Source organism: Phalacrocorax aristotelis, chromosome 12 (genome assembly GCF_949628215.1).
Source record: "Phalacrocorax aristotelis chromosome 12, bGulAri2.1, whole genome shotgun sequence".
NCBI classification, from domain to species: domain Eukaryota; kingdom Metazoa; phylum Chordata; class Aves; order Suliformes; family Phalacrocoracidae; genus Phalacrocorax; species Phalacrocorax aristotelis.
Window position 1 is genome coordinate 4128830 of NC_134287.1, and position 21460 is coordinate 4150289.

Below are 21460 nucleotides of genomic sequence, written 5' to 3' on the forward strand. Positions count from 1 at the left end.
GGTGACTCTATAAAGCTTGTTGGGTCTGTTCAGAGGCTGTTTCCACGTAGTAAGCATATACCCATGTGCTTAATGCTCCCAAAGTGATATGACTGCCACACTCCACCTTACTGTAGTTGCAGTACTCACAAGAACCCATAGTATTCCGTGGAGTACACAGTTGTGAGGACCTAATCCTTAGAGATAGTCAGGCTTGATTTTAATACTAAAACATAGCATGCACGTTACTAAATGGACATAGTTGGATTCTAAAATGCTCATGTGAAAAACAGTCAATTCTGAAGGTGGTGAAATGCACAAGATTTTAGTTAGAATTGCTCATTACTTAAGGAAAAACCAGTCTTGAGCTAGTAAAATATTTATGGAAATTTGGAGTTGTGATGAAATGTTGTATATCTTTCTGGGAGAACTTTACGTGCAACACGTTAGGTGTGGGCATAATTAGTTATCCTTGTATCTAATTCAGAAACCAATTAAAAAAGAGAAGAGAGGAAGGTCCCAAACACTAAGTGAAAAACTTGTGTAGGATTTTTAGCTTCATTTCTAAAGTAATGGGATATTGAGTGTGAATGAAACTTCTCAGAAAAGTATACGATACCATTGCTCTTTTAAATGTAGAATGGGTCATCGCTAGCTGTATTAAAGGGATTGTTGAACCAGTAAAGGTGGAAACTAGATATAACTCTGTTATCTAGCTCACGGGTATTACTACATATTAATTAGTAAGACTAGCTTGGTTTTTCTACTAGTGGTACAGAGTAGAAAGCTGGAATAGAGCCATGGCAAAGTGTTCTTTAAGGCTTCTGAACACCTTGCTGCAAACTATGTCTAGAAGCCTAAGAGGTACCTAGTGCATGTTAAACAGTTCAGAGGGCTTTAACTAATTCAAGACTTCAAAAATGCATATGATATGAGGGTGTGGCTTTCACATGACCATTTTCCACATAGTAGTTGCTATTTGGTATTGCTAGTGACTTGTACTATTGATTTTAATCAACCTGTATGGTGGGTTTTTGTTTTTGTTTTAGGAGGTACAAGGGAAAGCAGGGAAAATGGCTCTCTAGAGCAAGAGAGACCTGAGTATGTGAAAACAAGTACTCCTGAGAACTATGCAGAAATACTGGTACTGAAGGAAAGAACTGAAACCTTGGAGGGTCAGCTAGCTGCACTTGAAGAACAATGCAGAAGAGAAAAAAACAAAAAAGAAGAGTTCAGTAGGCAGATAACAAACTTGCATCTCAAGCTCTCTGCTTCTGAAGAAAGGGCTTCTGCCTTAAGTGAAGAACTTCAGCGGTGTCGAGCTGACTATCAGGAGCTTGTCTCTGAATTGGACAAACAGAAAGCTGTAAACAGAGAACAGGAAGAAAAGATTATTCAGCTAAATAACGAAGTAGAAGGTGCAAAACAAAACATAATTGATAAGGTGTCACAAATTAAAACAATGCAATCCAAAGTAGATGAGTTGTATAAATGTCACTTAGAGTCTTATGCTATGGATATTGATGTAGTTAATCTAGGGGATTCCTTAAACTCTCAAAAAGATGAACTAGAGAGAGCTCAAATGAGTCCTGTGTGTACACAGTCCCAAACGGCTTCTACAGCAGATCTGAGACGGGAGAGCTCCTTTCACTGCAGTATTGAAAGCATTTGGGAAGAATGCAAAAATATTATTAAGGCTTCTTCACAAAAAAGTCAGCGGATTCAAGAACTACTTCAAAAAGTTGAAGACTTAAAGAAATCACTTGATGATACTGAGAACTATAATAATCAACTAAAAATAAAATTAAATGAGGCTGAAAATCAATATCATCAGTCTGTAAAGGAAAAAGACCTTATTAATCAGTTACAAGAGCAAATCCAGAAGAAAGCCCAGGATTTTGAAAAACAGGCTGCAGAAGATCACAGAGTAATTGCACAGTTTGAGGAGGAAGTTACCAGCTACAAGGGAAAAATAAGAGAGCTTGAATGCCTCTTGGAGGCTTTTAGAGAGAAAGAAGACAATGTAACACAGTTAGAAGAAGTACTTAAAGAAAAAGAAGCTATTATTTTAAATCTAGAAAGTAATACAGTAGCTCTGCAAGAGAAATGTGCCAGTTCAGACAAAAAACTGAAAGAATCAAATGATCAAGAAGCAAATCTGAGGGAGGAAGTTGTGCGGTTGGCGAACAGCTTGGAGAACATGAAAGACTCTCTTCAGGAAAAGGAGAAAAATGAGGCTGAGCAAACGCAATCTATAGAATTGTAAGTAAATAATGAGGTAATCTGAGTCTATTCTCAAAGGGCTGAGTTAAATCTGCCTTCTGTGAACATCAGTTTATTTTGGCATAACACATTTACATGTTTATCAACTTTATTAACCAAAGTGCTTATTTAAGGATTTTTAATACACTACTTGAATTCTATATTTGCCTATTCTCACGCTATGTTTTCCCCACGTGTCTGTATATTCTTTCAAAAATAGAGATCTAAATGTTGTTGGACTGTTGTAAGGGGAAACAGGACCATGCAGGGAAATGAAGAATTATTTGGAGATCTCTGATAGTTTTATTTTAAATACCCTTTCTGGAGGAAGTGACATATAGTTTAATGCTATATCCTGTAACTTGTATAAACACAGGCAATGTTTTCTTTGGAAAGGACTGAATGGTCAAAAGGAAAAGAATAGAGGCTAAAAAAAAGCCTAGGGAGTAAACAGCTGATTTTGGTAATAGTAGATTGTGTTCACCTAGAGTAACTATAAGAACTTGAAGGAATAATGGGTGTAGGAGGGTAGGGCTTCCCCCAGCCTCCTCTACTTCTTAAATCTTTAAGAAATAAGAGATTAAATGTATCTGAGAGGTGATATTACTATACGGTGAAGGAATTGTAGTCATGTAAAAATAGCTTTAAGATGCTGTGTAGCCCTACTTCTGACTAGGGCTTCTGTACTGCCATAGCTGTGGGTACCTGCGAATACTCTAAAGAACAATTTAACATGAAGGTCTGGGGATGATCTTAAGGGTCTTTTCCAACATTAACGATTCTATGATTCTATGATCCCTGACCCTGTACTTGTAAAGCTTTGAAAGGTTTTCATTTTGTGAGGCTTTGTTTTGTATTGTCAATTACAGAATGTAAAAAAACCTTCTATTAATTATTTTTAAAGTAAAAATCCAAGATGTCTTATTGTAAACTTTTTAAAATAAATAGGACCATTTAAAAATAAACCCATCAAACTTCTTAATTACTTTGTAGCACTTGTAGCAGGAGTATTTGTTCCAATGTTACTGTTTTTTCTATTTTCTTTTGATTTTTATTTATTTTGATCCTTACAAGGTCTGGGGCATAGATATCAAGTTTAAACTTACTTGATATTATTCTTGTTCCTTTTGTTACTCTGTAATGGCACCTAATAATAAAAATGGTTGCTCTACTGTGCTTTAAAAAACTTTTTTAGATTGCAGTGTTCAGAAGTGAACCTGAGCAGTTTGTTACTTCAGGATCATTTAATAAGAAGCTGAAATCCAAAAGTAAAATTATGAAGCTTGTCATTGATCTCACAATTCTCAGATTCTAGTCATGAATAAAACAAGCAGTCAAAGAGCCTGAGTCAATATGTAAAAGCTGTTTCTTTGAGATGTGCAACACTGAAGTTATTTATGTCTCTTAATTTCTAACACAAGGCTACGTCAAGATCTTTCTGAGAGCTCTGCCCTTGTACAGAGTTTGAAAAAAGATTTGCAGAGGAAAGAGGAAGAATATACGGATTTGAAAGAGAAGTTTTCTGATGCTAAGAAACAAATTCATCAAGTGCAAGAAGAGGTTAGTAGCTGTAGGCCAAATGTTTCTTCTGCAAGTCTATGCCTGGCATTCTGTTGTTAAAACCTGTTTGCATAAATCTCAAGCTACAAATGTTAAAAGTGATCCATAATAAGGCTATTTTGAGTGATACGTTTAGAGTAACAGTGAATCTTAAGTTACTTTGCCTTTGAGCTGTAAGCTAAAGATAAGACCAGATGTCAAAACACGGATTAGTACAGACATTGAAGGAAGGAAGTAAATTTCATTAATATACTTGAAAAAGGTTTGTGAAAACTATGGCTTATCTGGTTATGGAGAAGGACTTTATAATCTTTATAACAACAGTAGCCTTATGTTGTTATTTGTGCTGTCTTCAAAGCCTCAGACTTCAGACTTGTGGGAAATGCTGATCTCTGGGACAAAAAGATGGATTAATCAGCAAAGGAAAGCACTAACTTCTAGAGACTTTAAAATCTGAGCTATGTTTTCTATTAAGTTTGGGGAGGAGAAATGAAAAAATGAAATAACTTTTACTAATGTTAATTGTCAGTACTTAAGAAATCCTACTGCTTGATAACTAAAACCTCATGGAATATCACAAGAACTTAAAATCCACAAGACTATTCCAAGAGTCTGGGCTTGAAAGTGAGGCCTTAAAGTATTACTGTCTTCCCCAGCAGCCCAACATCTGAGGACCTTTTCCTACTCAATATCCAGTGTATGATCCTCTGTTTGAGAAGTAGCAAGGGTGGGTGGGATCACGCGTCAAAAAACTTCTTTAAAGGACAACTGAATTTGTATTCATGTCAGTCACCTCATCAATCATATGATTAGGCTATTCCTCAGTGTGGTGTTTTTGTTTGGGTTTTTTGTTTTGTTTTGGTCCCCATCCTTCCCCCCCCCCCCCCCCCCCCCCCCAAGCGTAATACTCTGTTCTGTGGTGAAAATCCTTCCCTAGGGAGGACGTATGGTGTAATGCACATCCAGCCCCTGAAACTGAGCCAAGATGCTTGTAAAAATTTGACTCTAATTAAAGTATTTGATTATTTAGATAACTTACAGAGATTTTAAAAGGCTTACAGCTAAATGTTAGCTTTGCTTGCTGTCTTCGTGCATCGTTACAGGTATGCGCGATGCGATCTGAGGAGAAATCCCTGAGGAGCAAAGTTAATGAACTTCAGAAAATAAAAAACCAATTTAGTGAAGAATTAGACGTTAAACAGCGCACAATCCTGCAACTTAAAAAGGTATTTTATTTTTTAAAATTTTACTTGCTCTTAGTTTTTTTTAACCAATCCATTAATGAGGCAAGTTTTCCATGTGACAGGAGAAAGCTTACAAAAATTGGGGTAAAAATAAGAGTAGCCAGCTGAAACTAGTTTTAATGGATGAATGAAAGATGTTTAAAGAACTTCTCACTGTAGGACATTGTCAGAATACTTAATACCTGCAAATACCTTGATTCTGATTAGTGTCACTTCAATATGTTAGCAATGTCTTTCTCTAAACAATTTTTTTAATCAGCTTGAATGCTCCTTCACACCATATGAAAATCTTATTTATTCTGGACTGTTTGTCTTAAATACTACATTACTAATTAAAGCTCAAAATGAAAAGCTACTCATTTCTAGCAGGTACAGTTGCTTGTTTCAACACTTTTTCGTTAATTTGCTTTCAATGTGATATTTAGGAGCAGTTGAATAATGAGAAGCTGAAAGAAGTCTCCAAAGAGTATGAGAAAACATGTAAAGGTCAGAAAAAGCCATTAACGTTCCTTTTTTTTTTTTTTTTTTTTTTTGGTGTGGAATGGTAACATAGTGAGTTGTCACGTTAATGGATTTGGAGAGTCTTGTATATTTATATTCTAAAACACTAAGAAACTCCAACCTGGACATGAAAATGTTACAGTCAGGAACTGATTTTTATTGAATCATTATTAGCAGATACTCTGAGACCGTTTCTTTGCTTTTGTATATAAGAAACAGAAGCCTCAGAGAGAGTGTGGATTTGCTCTGTCAGTGTTAACTTATCAAATGTTGGTATTTTGCCATTTTAGTCAGCCATTTTAACAAAATCAACAGTGAAACGTGACCTAGCACAATAGCAGTTTCTGCTGGGTTGATGAACGTTTAGCAGTTGAACAATGCTTAGTTTCCCATATAATACAAGCTGTAGTCTGACTGATATTAACGCTGTAACGTTCACCTAAACCGAGCTGATGAGAATCACTCAAGAATTCTGGACTTGGATAGTTGAGTAGAGGTGCTCCGTTTCTTTCTAATAGAGCTTTTGATCTCAGGGAAAGGGGGAAACTACTTGTAACGAAGGCACTTTGAGAGAGAATGGTGGCAACTAGGAGGGGGCTCATTTGCATGTTTATTTTCAAATCTTCAGATCTGTGTGCAAAGGAGAAAATAATAGAAGATATGCGGATGACACTAGAAGAACAAGAACAGACTCAGATTCAACAAGAACAAGTTCTTGAAGCCAAATTAGAAGAGATCAACAGATTAGTTTTGGGTAATTTCTCCATGGAAAGGAAGCAGGGAGGCAAAATTGGTTTGGATGTATTGATAGCTGCTTTAAATTTCTGTTTATATTGTTGACTGTTATTTAGGCATTAATTTTACGTAGTACATAAAAGCCATCTAATGGTTAAAGGGTTCTGTTGTCCCTTTGTGGTAACAGCTGATAAATCCAAGTAACTTTAGTAGAAGGGTGTGAACGTGGTCAAATATGGATTTGAAACTACACATTCTGTAACATCGTTTTGTGTACTGACTAGAACTGGAAGCATGGAAGCAGAAATATAGAGACCTGAATAACCAGAGCAACACTGACTGGCAGCAAAAGATGAGCAAAAATGAGGAAAATGAGGAATTAATAAAGCTACAAAAAGAACTGAAGGTAAAATATGGTTTCATTTAGGAGTCTAAAGTTTTTTTCTGTGGCACTATCTTTAAAAGCTAGGGCACGATATGGCAAGTTGTTACACTGATAAAGGAAACCTCTTCTAAAAGCTGCAGTGCACCAGTGCAGCAAGGTCTAGATGCAGTGTCTTCGTAACATACAGCATCACCGATGCTCCATAACACGGAGTGTGCCTGTTGCTACCATGGATGGGGCCCCTGTAGCTGGGCTCCTCTTCCAGTTACCTTAACCAATCCCACTCCTGATATCTGTTCCGAACCTCTTTCCTGTCAGTTGCTTGGGCAACTAAATCAAACTCAAGATCTTGTGCATGCTGTATGACCTGGAAGTCCTCCCTGTTAGCCTGAACACTTCCCTCTAATTCTCCTTGGATTAGAAAATAGGCTTTTTTCCAAGCAGCTTTTAAGGTGCCTCTTCTGCCTTAAGTGGGAGAATGTCTGGCATGAGGTTTGATAGTGATAGAAAAGGAGGCAAAGTTGCTGTGGATTGGTGTTCTTTGGTATGTGCTATCTCTGCCTAACATTCAAACTGTACTGCATTCTTTGCCTTTCAGTCTTGAAGTAAAAGTAACTTCTCTAACATGTCCTGTAAGGCAGCATAAAAGACTGGGAATTTTTAAGTTAAAAAGGTCTCTTTACCATTACTTTTGGTGTAACTTTTATAGTGTTTGTGACTTACCCAGAGCATTTTTAGAGAGGAAAAAGATCTGTTGCATGAAGTCTGAATAAGAACTGCTGAAAATTAATTTTTTTTCAATAGAGGAAAACAAATGAGTATGTAATACTTGCACTTGGGAATATGCTGGAGTAAAACTGCTAGTATTTCTGTTCTCTTTTGGAAATGAATCCCTTTAATGGTAATCCGGATTTTAAGACATCTTTTTTTGCTTCATCTCTGCCTATGGTTTTATTTCTGGTTTCATTAAAATAGGAAAATGAGGCAAAGTATCAATCTGATAGAAAGAAGTGGCTGGAGGAAAAAATGGGACTCATAAATCAAGTAAAAGAAGCTGAGAGCCATCGCAACAGAGAAATGAGAAAATTTGCGGAGGACAGAGAACGTCATGTAGAGCAACAAGCAGAAATTGTAAGTGACTGGAGTTCTCGGCAGAGTCCTCTCGTGCAAGTCTTTAGTACAGAGCAAACATCATGTCAAGTGATAACAGTGTGGGCACTTGAGGGTAGCTGGCCTTTGTCCAAGTCCCTCACTTTATCACATGGCAAAGCCTAGAGGAGTCTTCTCAATATGAAAAGGAAAGAATAGGAGGATCATAAATGCAAAAGCTTAGTGAGTAATGGAAGTTGACATGTCTGTTCCTTTCTATCCTATGACTGCCACTCCTTGCTAAGAATTCTTCAGACTTCATCTTGTGTGTAAAACACCAACAAGTAGCCCACACTTAAATGAATTGCTAGTTAAGCTAAGAAAACGTGCTTTGAAAAACAAGACTTGTTGCTTGGCTTTTCCAAAAAAACAAACCAAAACAACCCAACCAAAAAAAAAGCCAACCAAAACAAAAAACCCAGAAACAACAGCTTCCCCACCCCCCAAAAAAAAACCACCACCACCAAAAAACCCCAACACCTAGGAGGCTTTAGAAGGAAGAGAAAAGGCAAGAAGAATTTAACAAAAAAAAAAGTTTTTTTCCAGGTGTAGAGTGAAAATACTCAAAATGCTAATGGTTTTGCTCCCATATCGCTTCCAAAGTTTAGTGACTGATAGTTAATAACTAGGCAGATACCTCGCCTGTTTGCTGGACAGCATCAGGGTTGTAACTTCTTAGGCATATGAAATAATTGCATGAATCTGTACAATTTAAAACTATGTTTGCATCTAGAAGTATTTAGCAATGGCTACGTGGACCTGCAAACACTACAGGAGGATGCTAGGAGCTTAGGACTACTTTCACTTTGTGACGTTGCTTGTGTGAAACTTGTTATAAGTAAAATCACAAAGTGAGCCAAACAGTAGTGGTTCTTACCAAAATTCTCTTCACAACGAGTATACCTATAGGTACAGATTTTCTAAGTGAAGCATGGTTTGCTTTTGCATATTTGTAGTGAAACTAGTTCTGTGTGAATTTTTTAAGATCTACATAGGCTCTCAAGTTTAGTAACGCCATAAAATAGTACCAATCATGCAAAATCCAACTATCAGAACAGTTCAGATAGGTTAGAATTGAACACCACTTCTACACACTGTTTTTTCCCCATTTAGGAAAGACTTGCTGCACAGCTGGTTGAAAAGGACAACAATCTTCAAAAGTGGCGTGAAGAAAGAGACAAATTAGTAGAAGCTTTGGAAGTACAGCTCAAGACTTTGGCTTCTAACATCACACAAAAAGATAAGGAAATAGCAGAACTGAAACAAGCCGCACTAAAGGATGGAGGAAAGGTCATCTTTCTCTCTTGTTCATATGTGATTCTTTTGTTGTTGTTATTCATTAATTCTGCGAAACACTATACTTGCTTTTTGCATTTTTGGCTCTATTTTTGATTCTTAAACACTGATGTTCTTTTTTTAAACCGAATTTGTAACAGTAACTGAAGTTTCAAAATATTTAGTAGTTCAAATAAACACCCAAGTCTATTTGATCCTTTGATTGCAAGGTTGGACTGGAAATCTGAAACAACTATCACATTTGATGCCTTTTTCACAGCACCAAGGTCTTCATAGACAGATGGGAGTTGAACTTCTTGTAACTCTACATCTTCCCAGGCTGTTGTATGATACTCCTTCACTTTAAATAGTGGCCACTCATACATGAAATTATTGGCTTTTTGTTGGATAGCTGACTGTTTTAGCCTGCAATTCCAAAACTGATGCTAGCAAGTAATTATAATAATGCTCATACATATGTTAATTTCTTTTGTCAGTCCTGCAATTTGTGGCAATTTTTGCTGTGTTTATTAGGATGAGGAAACCGATATAGAACAACTAAGAAAACAGCTGGCTGAGAAAGATGAATTTATAAAGGAATTGAAACAAGGCATTAACAATGAAAGTCTTCAGTCTTTGGCAGAAGTACCTTTACCTGAAGAAGGACAAGATAAAATAGATCAGTCTGTAAACACGGAGGTATGTTTGCTCTGTGTATAGAAAATGCATACTAATGGTATGTTGTTAACAACTTTGATTTTGTTTTGTTCTCAGTATATACTTCAGCAACGTTGGGATTCTCTCTAGAGTTACTTTTTTGGAATTCTTCGTAGTTAGTATCTTCAGTTCTTAGTTCATGCTCATTCTTTTTCTCTCCCTCTTTCATGCTCGCATGCAGGAAAAAAAGTGCTTCAGTACAACACCACCTCTTTCTACATTACAGAACTTACGTACCTGAGGAGAAAACTACTTAACTAATCCAGGTTCTAGAGGTTTGAAGACGTAAAACTTGTAGTGTCATCTCAGTTTGGTTAAGTCAGCATTAAAGGGATTTCAGCTCAAACAGCTTTCATGATATCACCTATAATGTGGTAATAGAGATGATTCCGTAATTGCAGCTGCCAGCCCATATAGCAGGTTCACCAGAAAAAGACAGTATCTTGCATCCCGCTTCAAACCAAACCAATATTTGAAGTTTACACAAAGAAAAGATCAACTTTGCATATTTTCTGAATAACAGTTAAAAGGCTTGCAAGTGTACTGAGACTCCTGACTCTGACTGAACCCTTATGTGCTACATGAATAGTATTTAATGAGGTAGTTCTGCTAAACTGAATTAATGCTGTGTGGCTCCATTGCTGATTAATAATGAACCGGGCTGAACACAGGTTTCCAGCAGTCCCTCCCCTGGCCGCTGGAAGATGTGATTCTCTTTTTGTTGCAAAACTAAACTGAATGCCAAAATGCACCTCTTCATCTCTTCCCTGTCTGCTGCCAAATAAGACTGGCTCGTTTCTTTCTACTTCATCAATTCAGCTAGGGCTGTATAGATAAAGCTTGTAGTGTGTGGGGAGGACAGAACAGCTCTCAGAAGGGTTACTGCTTCGTACAGCTTAGCCATAGCAGCTGAGAAAGCATTGTAAAATTAGTTGGTTTTGCTATGAAATTACTTATAAAGAAAAATCATTGTGAGCTGTTGGTGCTGAAGAATTTCCCTCAAGCCAGTAGCAACAATACTTGATGTTACCAGTAAGGAGAGGTTGCTAACAGCATTATTGTGCGAGAAACTGTTATTCTTGAAGAGAATGGGGGAAAGCTTTAGGTGGAAGTCAAATAATTCTCAGGAAAGACATAATGGAGATGAAGAAAAACTGAAGTGATCAAGGTGATATGTGTCTCCGGTCTTGTGAGGAGAGCGTAAGAAGCTGGCACTCCGATTAGGAGAGGTTAAGGCCACGGGAGGATTATGGGGCTGAGGCTTACAAAATCGTGGGTGTGGTGGATAAACAGAAGGCAGAACTGTCCTTCCTAAAATCCTGCAAGAACTGGGCGGCACTTGATGAAACCAACAGGAGGTAACTTCAAAACAGTCAAAATATATATTCCTCTATGAAGCAGCTAGTGACCTTCTGGAGGTGGTGGAAACAGGTACTGTCAGCAGGGATTAGAAAAAACTGTAGTAGAAATCCATAAATATATTCATAAATAGATGCTCTGAGGATTAGGCAAAGGTGTACTCTCTGACGCTTCTAATGCAACGCCTGAGAGTGCTGGGAAAGTACAGAAGATGCCAGGGTCACACACGTTATCCCTAAATAGCATCTCCCTTTGCTACTCTTGGAGGCAGAATACTGAACTAGATGGGCTGTTGGTGAGACCCAGCAGGGAGATCTTATGATCGCATCACGAATAGATGTTACTGACTTAAACTTGTGTCGTCGTTCAGCCCAGATGTTCATTAGCCGTCTGTGCTTGAGCTTTTGTGCTGTAACTTTAGAACACTCAAAATATTTTGAGGTTTACAGTCTAGCATAATCTTTATTCATTCTAAATATTTACAGTGTATGGAGAAACAAAGCAAGACTAATCCTATAGCTGGACAAAGTATTCCAGTAGGATATGATGGAGTTAGAGAGAATTATTCACTATCTCGATGCCCTAGCAGTGCCTCTTCATTGAGTGAGGTTGGTATAAAACTCTGATTTTGAAAATTTTGTGCAGTTGTATGGATTTTGCTACATGCAGAATAGGGAAGAAAATGTGTCCTGTTGCCTGAAGAATTCTGAAGTTTTATTCTGCAAATCCCTTTATTGGTGATCAGATCACCTGATTTAGTGGCTTTTGGTGGAAATAAAAGCAGTATGACGTGATCACGTGAATAATTTATATATGACTCCAACTGCGAGCTCCTGAAAACTTGCCTCTCAGTGATGCTCATGAAGTGGCTGATTATTAGATAAGTCACGTGAAAAAAAAAATACATAAACCCTTTTAAATGTACAAGCAATAGCAGGGCAAATTGGATTTGCTTCCTTCCACTGCAGGATTCCTGTGTGCAACTTATGGTTAGCTAATGACGCTAACCATTCCTGTAACTTTCTGACTGATAACTCTTTCACGAAGTAGCAGTTAAGAGAAATGGTTTTATAAGCCAACTCCATTCTTGGGAATGCAGTGGTGTTGGTATTCCCACTCAAAATCCCACCAGAGCCTGTTTGTTGAAGGTGGTGACCACCTTTTATGGCTTTCCATGAGCTTTGATCATTTTCCTTGTTAAGAGGAGGAAGGTACCCTTCAGGGTGAGCCAGCATAAGAAGCAACAGCAGCTAGACTCTTTGGGACCCTACTAGCAGCAGTAGCAGCAGCCACTGGCCGTTTCTCATCACCACTGACTCCAGCAGCCCATCTTCCGTGTTTCATTCAAACAGCTGCTGAATTCATTTTTGTGTGCTAGCCAGCAGCTGAACTGCTGCCGCAGGGGTGCAGGAGCTGGGGAGAGACCACAGCTCTGACTTCCTTGCTGGTTTTGCAAAGAAAAACAGGGTTGGGTGGATGGTGGAAGGTAAGTGCTGCTGGGGAAGAGGAGTTGCGCAAACTGACCTTTCCATCGCACCCTCACTGCGGTTCTTGCAGTTTTGCTGTAAGCAGGTACAAGAAGGTCTTCAGCCTGCGAGCAATGGTGCTGCCTGAATGCCGGCTTTCCCTCCAGAGAACAGACAGTAATGTAGTAGTCACTCATAGGTTGAGTTTGGCTTGTAGCTTGTCACTTGGACCTTGTTACTTACACAATTAGCTTCTCTAGTGTAGAAGAGGAAGGGAAAGCTCCCTAAAGATACGCTAGAGAAGGATTATACTTTTCTCTCAAAAGCTCCTATTACTGCCTGGTTCCTAAGGAGCAGCAGAGTTAAGGTGAAGAAAATCATGTCAATTCTACTACTGCTAGCTGTGAAAAAGTGACTGGCTGTCTCTACCCTTGAGGAAAACTACTTGTGAGCAAAGTATCAGGCTGAGTTCAGCAAGGAAAACGTTGATTTCTGTGATCATAGAAACGTTAAAACTTTCTTGTTAAATTTTAAAAAGTTAGAAAATAAGTTAAACACAGAAGTGTTGAAGTAGTTGAAGTAGATTTCTTCACTTCTGTTGTAAGTGTTCTGAGAACTAACAGCTGGGAAATGGAATGCTTACTTTGCAATCCACTGGGGAGGGATATGTATTTCAGGTTTTTTTTTTTTTAACTCAAAGTGATTTTAAAACTTGTTTTCTTAAAACTTCCCTATGCTTGCAGGACCATTTAGAAATTGTCCTTGACTCTTCTGAAGTGTCCACAGAAACTGGAAAAACTCGTCGGTTCCCAAAACCAGAGATGGAAATCCAGTTCACACCTCTGCAACCCAATAAGATGGAGGTGAAGCACCAGGGCAGCAGCTCACCAGTTACAGTTAAAATGCTCAAGTCAAGAAAGAAAAGAAAGAGTGAAGAGATGGATGAGGTATGACCTCTAGACCAAACGACAAAATACGTTGTACAGTTTTTCAATATATTACCGTGATCATTTGTTGGACTCCTATCTTTATCTTCCGATTCTCACTGGGATCCTAAGGTACATTTAAAGCTCCTTATTTTCCCCCAACAAGTCATGGATCTCTGGCCCCTGTTGAATAAGGTCATAGACTTCAATTTATCCAGACTCTGGCCCCTTGTCCTGATTTTGCACTTCTTACCGTTTACATTTCTCTCTGCCTGCTGGTCCCGTTTGCCCCAGTCTCCAGCTCTGAACTGTGGGATTACAGACTAGTTCTATAGAATTATTTCTTTTGGCTCAGGGAATCACTGGTATCAATTATAATCTCTTCTAATAGGCAATTACAAGTTAATCAATGCATTTCAGAGTTTCAGGACCACTTCCTTTGACTTTATTTCTCCAGCCTGTGTTTTCTTTGACATTTTTGCACTTAGAGGGACTGTACAAAACTAATTGCACCAGCACCTGAATGTCCCTGGTTTCTGTAGACCTTAATTCTTCTTTAGTTCCCTCAGTTGTGCTGTGTTATATGCTCCAGCCTTCTTAACATGCAGTGATGTTTTCATGTGAGACTAGGGCTCCACAGCAGTTCAGGGTGGTAAAAATTTTTACTGTTCCTACCTGAACTGTGCCTGTTCCTTTCATCTGCATTTTATCAGCATTAACACCAATGCCGCGCTCTCTAAGACACTTCCAAAGCTTATGAAACCCTAGGACCATGTTGTGGTGGTACTTACATACTTGTAATCCTACTTGGGGGGCTTCTGAATTTCTGTATTTCTAAGGACTTTTGAAGCTGATGGGTGAGTGTGAGGGAGGTGACCTGTAGATGATTTGGCTAGGTGGTAAGTGATCTCTTTCAGTGAGTGAGCTTGTCCCATCGGGAGAGTGAAATATCTGATGCTTCTCTAGCATTTCTTATTCAAGCATTCCCAAGTGATATATATTTTTTTTAATCTCTTAGTAAAATACTTAAGGGAAATAATCACTTCAGTGATTAGCGTTGATCAGTACTTCAGTAAACTCATTTTTGTTAAACCGGGATTGCAAAAGTAACTGTTAAAAGCTGTGTAAGTTAATTCATCGGATTTCAACGCTTCGTTCCGTAATAATGTCCAGAGTTGATTTAAACTTCTTGTGTCTTGAACCAATTTACTTCAAGAGTAGCAGTCTCTCAGGCTGCTGGAGAAGTGGGTGTAAAAATAGCCCTTCTGAAGGCACTGAGAACGAACTGAACCTTATCTACAGATGGATATATTTCATCTAACGTAGTTATCCATGGTTTTAGAGAGACTTTTGCTAGTCCATTTAAATCTGTTCATAGTGTCGTAGTCCGTGTTCATACCCTTACGGGATAACATTTAGCTTCCAATAACATGGAACTAAACTTAGAAGTATCTTATTTCTCTCTTATTCATCTGTTACTCTTAAATATTATTTTCATGTTACATATGCCAAACAGAAACAGATTATAAAATGATTCAGTAACTTTCTGTTGCAAGTCTACTGAAGGCACAATTTGTTTTTAAAATTTCCTAAAACTGCAAAGCACATTGTCTGCAGTAAAACTAAGGACTGAGGGGAAACCTGTGGTGCCAAAATAACCATGTACTGCTTGTCACAAATTTTTAAAAAGTAAACGAAAACCCCGTTGTTTTTCTAGAAACAAAGCAAGCCAAAGCTTTTGCAGAGACTCCCTCTACTTAAACAAAGAACAAAATCCTCTTTCCCTTTTCTGACGCTGTTATCAGTTGGTATGGCTATCGGGAATCTGAAATGTCTTGGCACCACTTCGCAAGATAGAAGATGCCCTTTAATGACAGCTCAACAATGGTACTGTGCTACCAACCCGTTTTTATAGTCACCATGAAACTGAATTTACATTTAAATTTATTGCATTAATTTCAATTTGTGTGTTCACTTGTCAAATATCTTAAACCAAAAGTATAGGAAATAATGGAGAGAAGAAAATAGTAAATGTCAGAGTGATTTGACTACAGGTAGTTCTAGTTCCCCCCACGAGTTTGTTTAGCATTTCATTCACATTTGAATAGTTACCTCTATGTAGTATTAGCCAATGCCTCCCTAGTGTTAGTTGTAGCATTTAAACAGTAGCTACTTCTGTAATATAAATAACTTTTGTCCTTTTCAAAAGAATCCTAGTTAAAATTTGTCTTATTTTCTTAGGATTTTGTGAAGAGCGAGAACAAGAAAAATGTGAAACCTGCTATGGCTAATTCACCTTCTACAAGCAAGAAGAAAATGGTTTGGTTTTTTGTTCTTTTTGAAATTAGTTTTGCGTTTTCTGTAAAGGTGGACTTGTGAAAGGAGCAAACATTCTTATGCAGCAGTATCTTAGCCTTATCTATGTACTTGAATAGGATTCTTAAACACTTGTGTTGTCTTCCAGCTGAACTCTATAAGCTAACCAAAGAGAGTAAGTCTGTGTTTGCCAAGAATGCGTGCTAGCTGCTGTGTACAGTGATTAAAAGGGAAGGATGTTGCACGTTGAATAGTTATGAAAACTAGTGTGAACATACTATTAGTGTTTGATGTTACAGGCAATGCCTTTGAAGTAAAACTAAGGTTCATATCATCTATATGCACGGCAATTATAAAAAGCTGACTTTAAGCCTCAGTAGTAACCTGGGAGGGTTCAGACGGTGGGTAGTAGTGGATTTATTTTCCCCACCAGTTTCCTCCTGTTTTATTTATAACTAGAACAGTTTGTCTAACAAAATACTTGACAATTTTTAATCTACTTATTTTTTTTAAATAATCTATTTTTCCCTATGTTGCTCATGCCCTTAAACGTATTCTGTGAAACTTTGACCATTTTTTCTCTTGTGGGTATGAAATGAGTTTTTCTACATTACTTGCTATCACAATATCGTTGTGTAATGAACAGGGGTGTCAGTAGCAAAGCCCAAAATGTCAGCTTGAAAATAACATTAAAGCCAAATAAAATGGAATTAAACTTGAAAATAAGTCAATTTGCAATTTAAACAAGGATTTTGTATTTCTGTGCAGATGTCTACTACCCAGCCACTTCAAAAACAATACTCTTTAAGGAAACAAGAATCTACTTCAAGTAAGAAGTCGGCTAAAAAGAAAGATGGAACACTACAAAAACTTGGAGATTTTCTCCAAAATTCTCCTGTTATTTTTCACTCTAAAGGTTTGTACAGAATAAATAAGGCTTTTTCCATGTTCTCTGGGCGTTGTAGAAGGGCTTTTTTCTACTGTGATCTATTAATGTATATGTTATTAATATAATAATGTATATGGCATTAACAACGTTATGTATATGTCACTGCATTGAGTTGTTCTTTTGTTTATGAAATAATGGAGTCTGAACTGGGGCCTGCTATACTGAATCTTGCAGAGTAGAAAAGGCTGTCTGTGTTGCAAGGACCACACGGTTCTAAAGGTTAGGTTAATTGTGAAAGGTAAACCAGGCGGAATGAAAGGACTCAGCGGGCAATATGGGCATATAAATTTATCATAAAAGCAGCGATAACTGTTAATCTCAATGTCTGAGTTACTTTGTTCTTATTACAGTAAAACAGTTAAAGGCAATTTCAGAAATTTGCCCTACTGCTCAAAAAAAATCAAGACCTGAATCCAGACTCCAAATCTTACCTTGTTCTATGAGCAATACCTCTTCCCTCTCCCCCTGCTTTGTTCCTGTGAAAACTGTGTTGTTAATTTTTGATGTATGTACGTGGGAGTGGAAGATCAGTTCTACAGAATCTGAAAGCCAGTGTCTCATTAAAATATTTGGAAGACTTCAAAAACTGACTATGAAGCGATCAATGGACTTCGTGCAGGTTAAGCGTAGCCTTGGGAAGATTAACTGCTAGAACTTTCCAACGAAGAATATATTCTTATTCTTTCCTACAGTACGACGTGGTCTCTGAGATAGTGTGTTTTTAAGAAAAGGTTAAAGTTAGCAGAGGGCGCAAGGACTCGCCAGCCTTAAATTCTAAAAGACACTGTTATTTGGTTGGTTAAAACAAGGTCAATCGTTATTCACTGTGGACAGTTAAAATGAAGATGTCTCTACCAGCTTGAAAACTTGACTTGCTCCAGAGTACATCTTTCTTATCTGCTGTAAGACAGGCTAGGTGATGATAGTGGGATTTTTAACGTTTTCCAGTTTGTCAGATTGGTTCCGTGAGGACTATACCGCTATCAATGGAAGCCAAATTCAGACTGCTCAAAATTCCACCCTGAAAATACTTAACTTTGAGCTAGTTTAACCTTTATTGCCATGTCCTGTATTTTTTTCTTTTGCATAACTTAGTATCGTTCAGGATTTCTTCTTTCCTTCTAGCGTATAATATGCATATGCTCATCTCTTCCTATATCTAGTACTAGTTTGATAAAACTACAAGTATATAGAGAAAATTGACTCTGCCCTGTGCTTCTGTTGGTGCAGAGTTAAACCTCTTGTTCAACTCCTGTTGAAGTGTTTAACTCGCAGTGAAATCTGAATCCCAACTGATTTTTAATGTGTTATTGAAATGTGTCTCTTAAGCTTCTGCATCTGAAGCTATCGAAAACTACTTCCAACTATAGAAAACCGTGGAAGTCAAATACCGCTTCTGAATTACTATATTTAAACTTCAGAATACATCTGTTTCATTTTAAAACTATTTTTAACAAGGTTTTAATAAACCTTGTTTTATTCATTAATTTTGAGGCTCAGAAAACCAGTAAGACATTGATTTATGATAAATTTTTTCTTCCAGCAAAGAAGCTGATTGCGACAATAAGCTCTCCCAAGTCTGCAGAACCAGAAACTGTCCAGGAAAACGAGTTCAAGCCAAAACGAGCTAAGAGAAAGCTGTATTCAGCTGACATTTCTTGCCCTCTAGATATTCCTGCATCTTCGGTAAGTGATTACAGGTTACTCTTCTGTCCACCGCAATGTATTTCTGTAATCTTTGCTTAAAATGAACTATTGCGGGATGGAGCAAACCTGAAGGTCTGATCAAGTTGCAGAAGAGGTTTGAAAGTACTGACTTATTTCGGGATTCTACCTAACCATTCCTTTTGGTCTTTTCTTCCTGTTCTCTTACTTAATTTTCTCAGTTTTCTCACCTGTCTTCTCTGTGTTTGGCTGCTGACTTATTGTACAGGCGATACAGCAATCAGAAGATATCTTAGCTGTGGTATGTGGGGAGTTACTTTTTCCTTTACTACAGCAGTTGAGTCTTACTTAGTTTTTCCAGTAGTAGGTGTTCATTTAAGTGTAGCACAAAGGGAGAGTAGAAATAGAGACCATTAAGGGATCCATAGGTTTGGAATAGCAAGATTGAAACACTAACGATAAAGGTCTGCAAGTACAATTAAGTTTGCAGGGCAAGTGAGTGCCTAAGATAGTTTATGCCCAGCTGATATTTGGGTTACTTTAGGATGTCGATACATCCATGTTTTTCCAAAGCACAATTTAGATAGCCTTCTGGGTGTGCTTAAATTGTGTTGCCCTGTCTAAGCCAGCCTATAGAGTCTTATAGGCCAGGACTTGATGTATTGTTTCTGAAATCTGACTGTATGGTTCTGTCGGTAAGGATAGTGCTGAGCGTGCTCTTGCTCAGTTGGAAGTATATCTCTTCTGTTCAACCCTTTCCTCCCTTCGCTACGGTGAGCCCATAATGATGAGGTATCCTACTGAATTTTCTGTAAATTGTATGAATGGGTGTGGCAGAAAGCAAAACGCTGTCCTTAGGAGGAAGGTGAAAATGACAGAAATGCAGAGCAAAAGAACTAAGAAGCTTGGAAGTGAAAGGAAAAGGGAAAGACTGAATCCAGGGAAAAACAGAGAAAGCTAAAGGCATTTAAGCTTAAAATATGTGAAAAAGATGAAGTGTTTAGAAAACAAAATGAGTATTATCGGTTAGAAGTGAGAGCTGCTTTGAGATCACGCATTTCTTTGGGCTTTGGTATTTGTTTCGGCAAAAAATCGAATTGTGTATGTTCCCAGGATTTGTTGCTTATTATGATGCACTAAAATGGTCTCTCTATCCTGGAGACCTCTGACCGAGAGATAATGGGCAAACTTCATTCTGAAAACAGCTTCTGGGGAAAAACATGTTGTTGGTTACATGGGTCTAGAAGCACATGCCATTTGTCTCTGAAGAAATGCTGAGTAACTCTTGAAATACCATCTTTTTCAGATCTTTGTAGAACAAAAAGAGAAGGAAAGTGATCATCTAATCATCAAGCGACGGCTGCGACCAAAACCAGCTAAATAATCTTCCAGAAGCATGTTCGTGTTTTCTAGTTAGGGCATATTTCCATTGTATTATTTCAGTTGATTGTATATAGGAAGTAACAGATACTTGGTCATGCTCTAAAGTCTGTATATAGATGTACAGAATGGTGCTGATGTCTTCTGGTTCCGACTCCATTAAAGCTGAAATACTGTTTAAGAAACTTGTTTCTGAATATTTTTTTTTTAAGGAGTGGTGTCTTTGGAAGTGTTCATAATGTAACTGTTGTGCAGTAAGGACTATGCCTGTGTGGAACGGTTTAAGTTGCTTTTTCCAGGTGGCCAGTATACCTACCGTAACTTTGAGTGGAAAAAAAATGAATACACTTCAAAACTTGTATATCTTTAAATTCTTTAAAAATACTAAAAAACCCAAAAGTTCTGCGAAGGTACAAAATCAAGGCATTTGCACCATGTGGAGAAATACGATGTCTTCATCGCTTGTGTGGTTTTAATAGCTTCTACTTCTAAATTAAGTCATTGATAAGCATATTATTATTTCTTTGGGGACTGAAATCTCCTTAAATAATTATAATTGTCTAATTAGAAGTGACCCACTCTTGGATAGACATTTGACATTTTATTCTAACCATCCAGTTAGCTCAATTAGAGCAGCTACTCTTGATGTAGTAAGGTTTCAGCTTATAATCAGTGACTGACTAAACATTTACAGCCTTTTTGGTTTCATCAATGTAGCATTAACTTCCGTCACTGGCAGTGACTGTATTCCATAGGATTTTGCATTGTTTGAAGAACACAACTGGTCATCTTTCAGAAAGAGCTGAAATTACTTTGACAATGACCCGCTCCTGACGTGGCTGAAGCAAGACAACCTCAGTAAGTGATCATTTGCTCTAACTTCTTGCTCATGCAGCTTTCTTATTTTTATCTTCTTGAATTAGTGCCAGCCATACAACATTGTTTTCACTTGGACTATCAGATTATTTTGACTGTTACTGCATTTTGGTCTGTCTCACCCATCATATCTATGATTCTAAGACACATTTCTGTTCAGAGAGTTCATTACCAGTGTGTTTTGCACATAGATGTTGTTTAGCACCGTAGGAGTGCCTTGTTTACAACATTGCTTTTTGAGGCTTGGTATTGGCCTGACCACAAAAATTTTTCAGAAGTTCTCTGTCAACATCCAACCTGAGATTTCTTTTTTTTTCACCTTCCTCCAAGCCATAATGGTTCATCAGCAACAACCGGTTGGTCTGCAGAGGCAGTGATAGTTTGCTCATACACCCAGAGAGGTGCTACTCATTTTTGATAATACTGTCTTCAGAAACTATTCCATGATTTAAGTTATGTTTCTTTGTTTTCTTACACTGCTGCTCTGTATTGTCTTTTGTTTAATTGAAGAAAAAAAATCAGCAGATTAATTCATTGACACAAACACAAGATTAAAATTATTTGCCTTGAAAGAAAAAAGTGGCTTTAAATGCCTGTTGCAGTCTAGCTTTCATAACAAATATGATACCTTTAAAAATGGAAATCAATGTGAAAATGGTCATTAGTAATTTCTTTAGTAGAAGTGGTTTTCCTTCAATTTTTATGTGCCCGTGGCT

At 37.7% G+C, this 21460-nt stretch overlaps 1 protein-coding gene across 4 annotated transcripts in view; it reads left to right on the forward strand.

The window, feature by feature from the left end:
• KIF20B (kinesin family member 20B) overlaps nucleotides 1–20053 on the forward strand; it is a 44384-nt gene extending 24331 nt beyond the window's left edge. For 3 of the 4 annotated variants that reach the window (XM_075107819.1, XM_075107820.1, XM_075107818.1), the window contains exons 21-35: nucleotides 1029–2241; nucleotides 3663–3801; nucleotides 4905–5027; nucleotides 5471–5531; nucleotides 6175–6300; nucleotides 6566–6687; nucleotides 7642–7797; nucleotides 8929–9105; nucleotides 9625–9789; nucleotides 11652–11774; nucleotides 13376–13579; nucleotides 15800–15877; nucleotides 16643–16790; nucleotides 18367–18509; nucleotides 19795–20053. In XM_075107819.1, coding sequence (XP_074963920.1) covers nucleotides 1029–2241; nucleotides 3663–3801; nucleotides 4905–5027; nucleotides 5471–5531; nucleotides 6175–6300; nucleotides 6566–6687; nucleotides 7642–7797; nucleotides 8929–9105; nucleotides 9625–9789; nucleotides 11652–11774; nucleotides 13376–13579; nucleotides 15800–15877; nucleotides 16643–16790; nucleotides 18367–18509; nucleotides 19795–19872 — 3056 coding nt within the window. In that variant the 3' untranslated portion in view covers nucleotides 19873–20053. The remainder of the gene's footprint in view (nucleotides 1–1028; nucleotides 2242–3662; nucleotides 3802–4904; nucleotides 5028–5470; nucleotides 5532–6174; nucleotides 6301–6565; nucleotides 6688–7641; nucleotides 7798–8928; nucleotides 9106–9624; nucleotides 9790–11651; nucleotides 11775–13375; nucleotides 13580–15799; nucleotides 15878–16642; nucleotides 16791–18366; nucleotides 18510–19794) is intronic. The other variant, XM_075107821.1, reaches the window with a different exon arrangement.
• Nucleotides 20054–21460: the final 1407 nt, after the last annotated feature.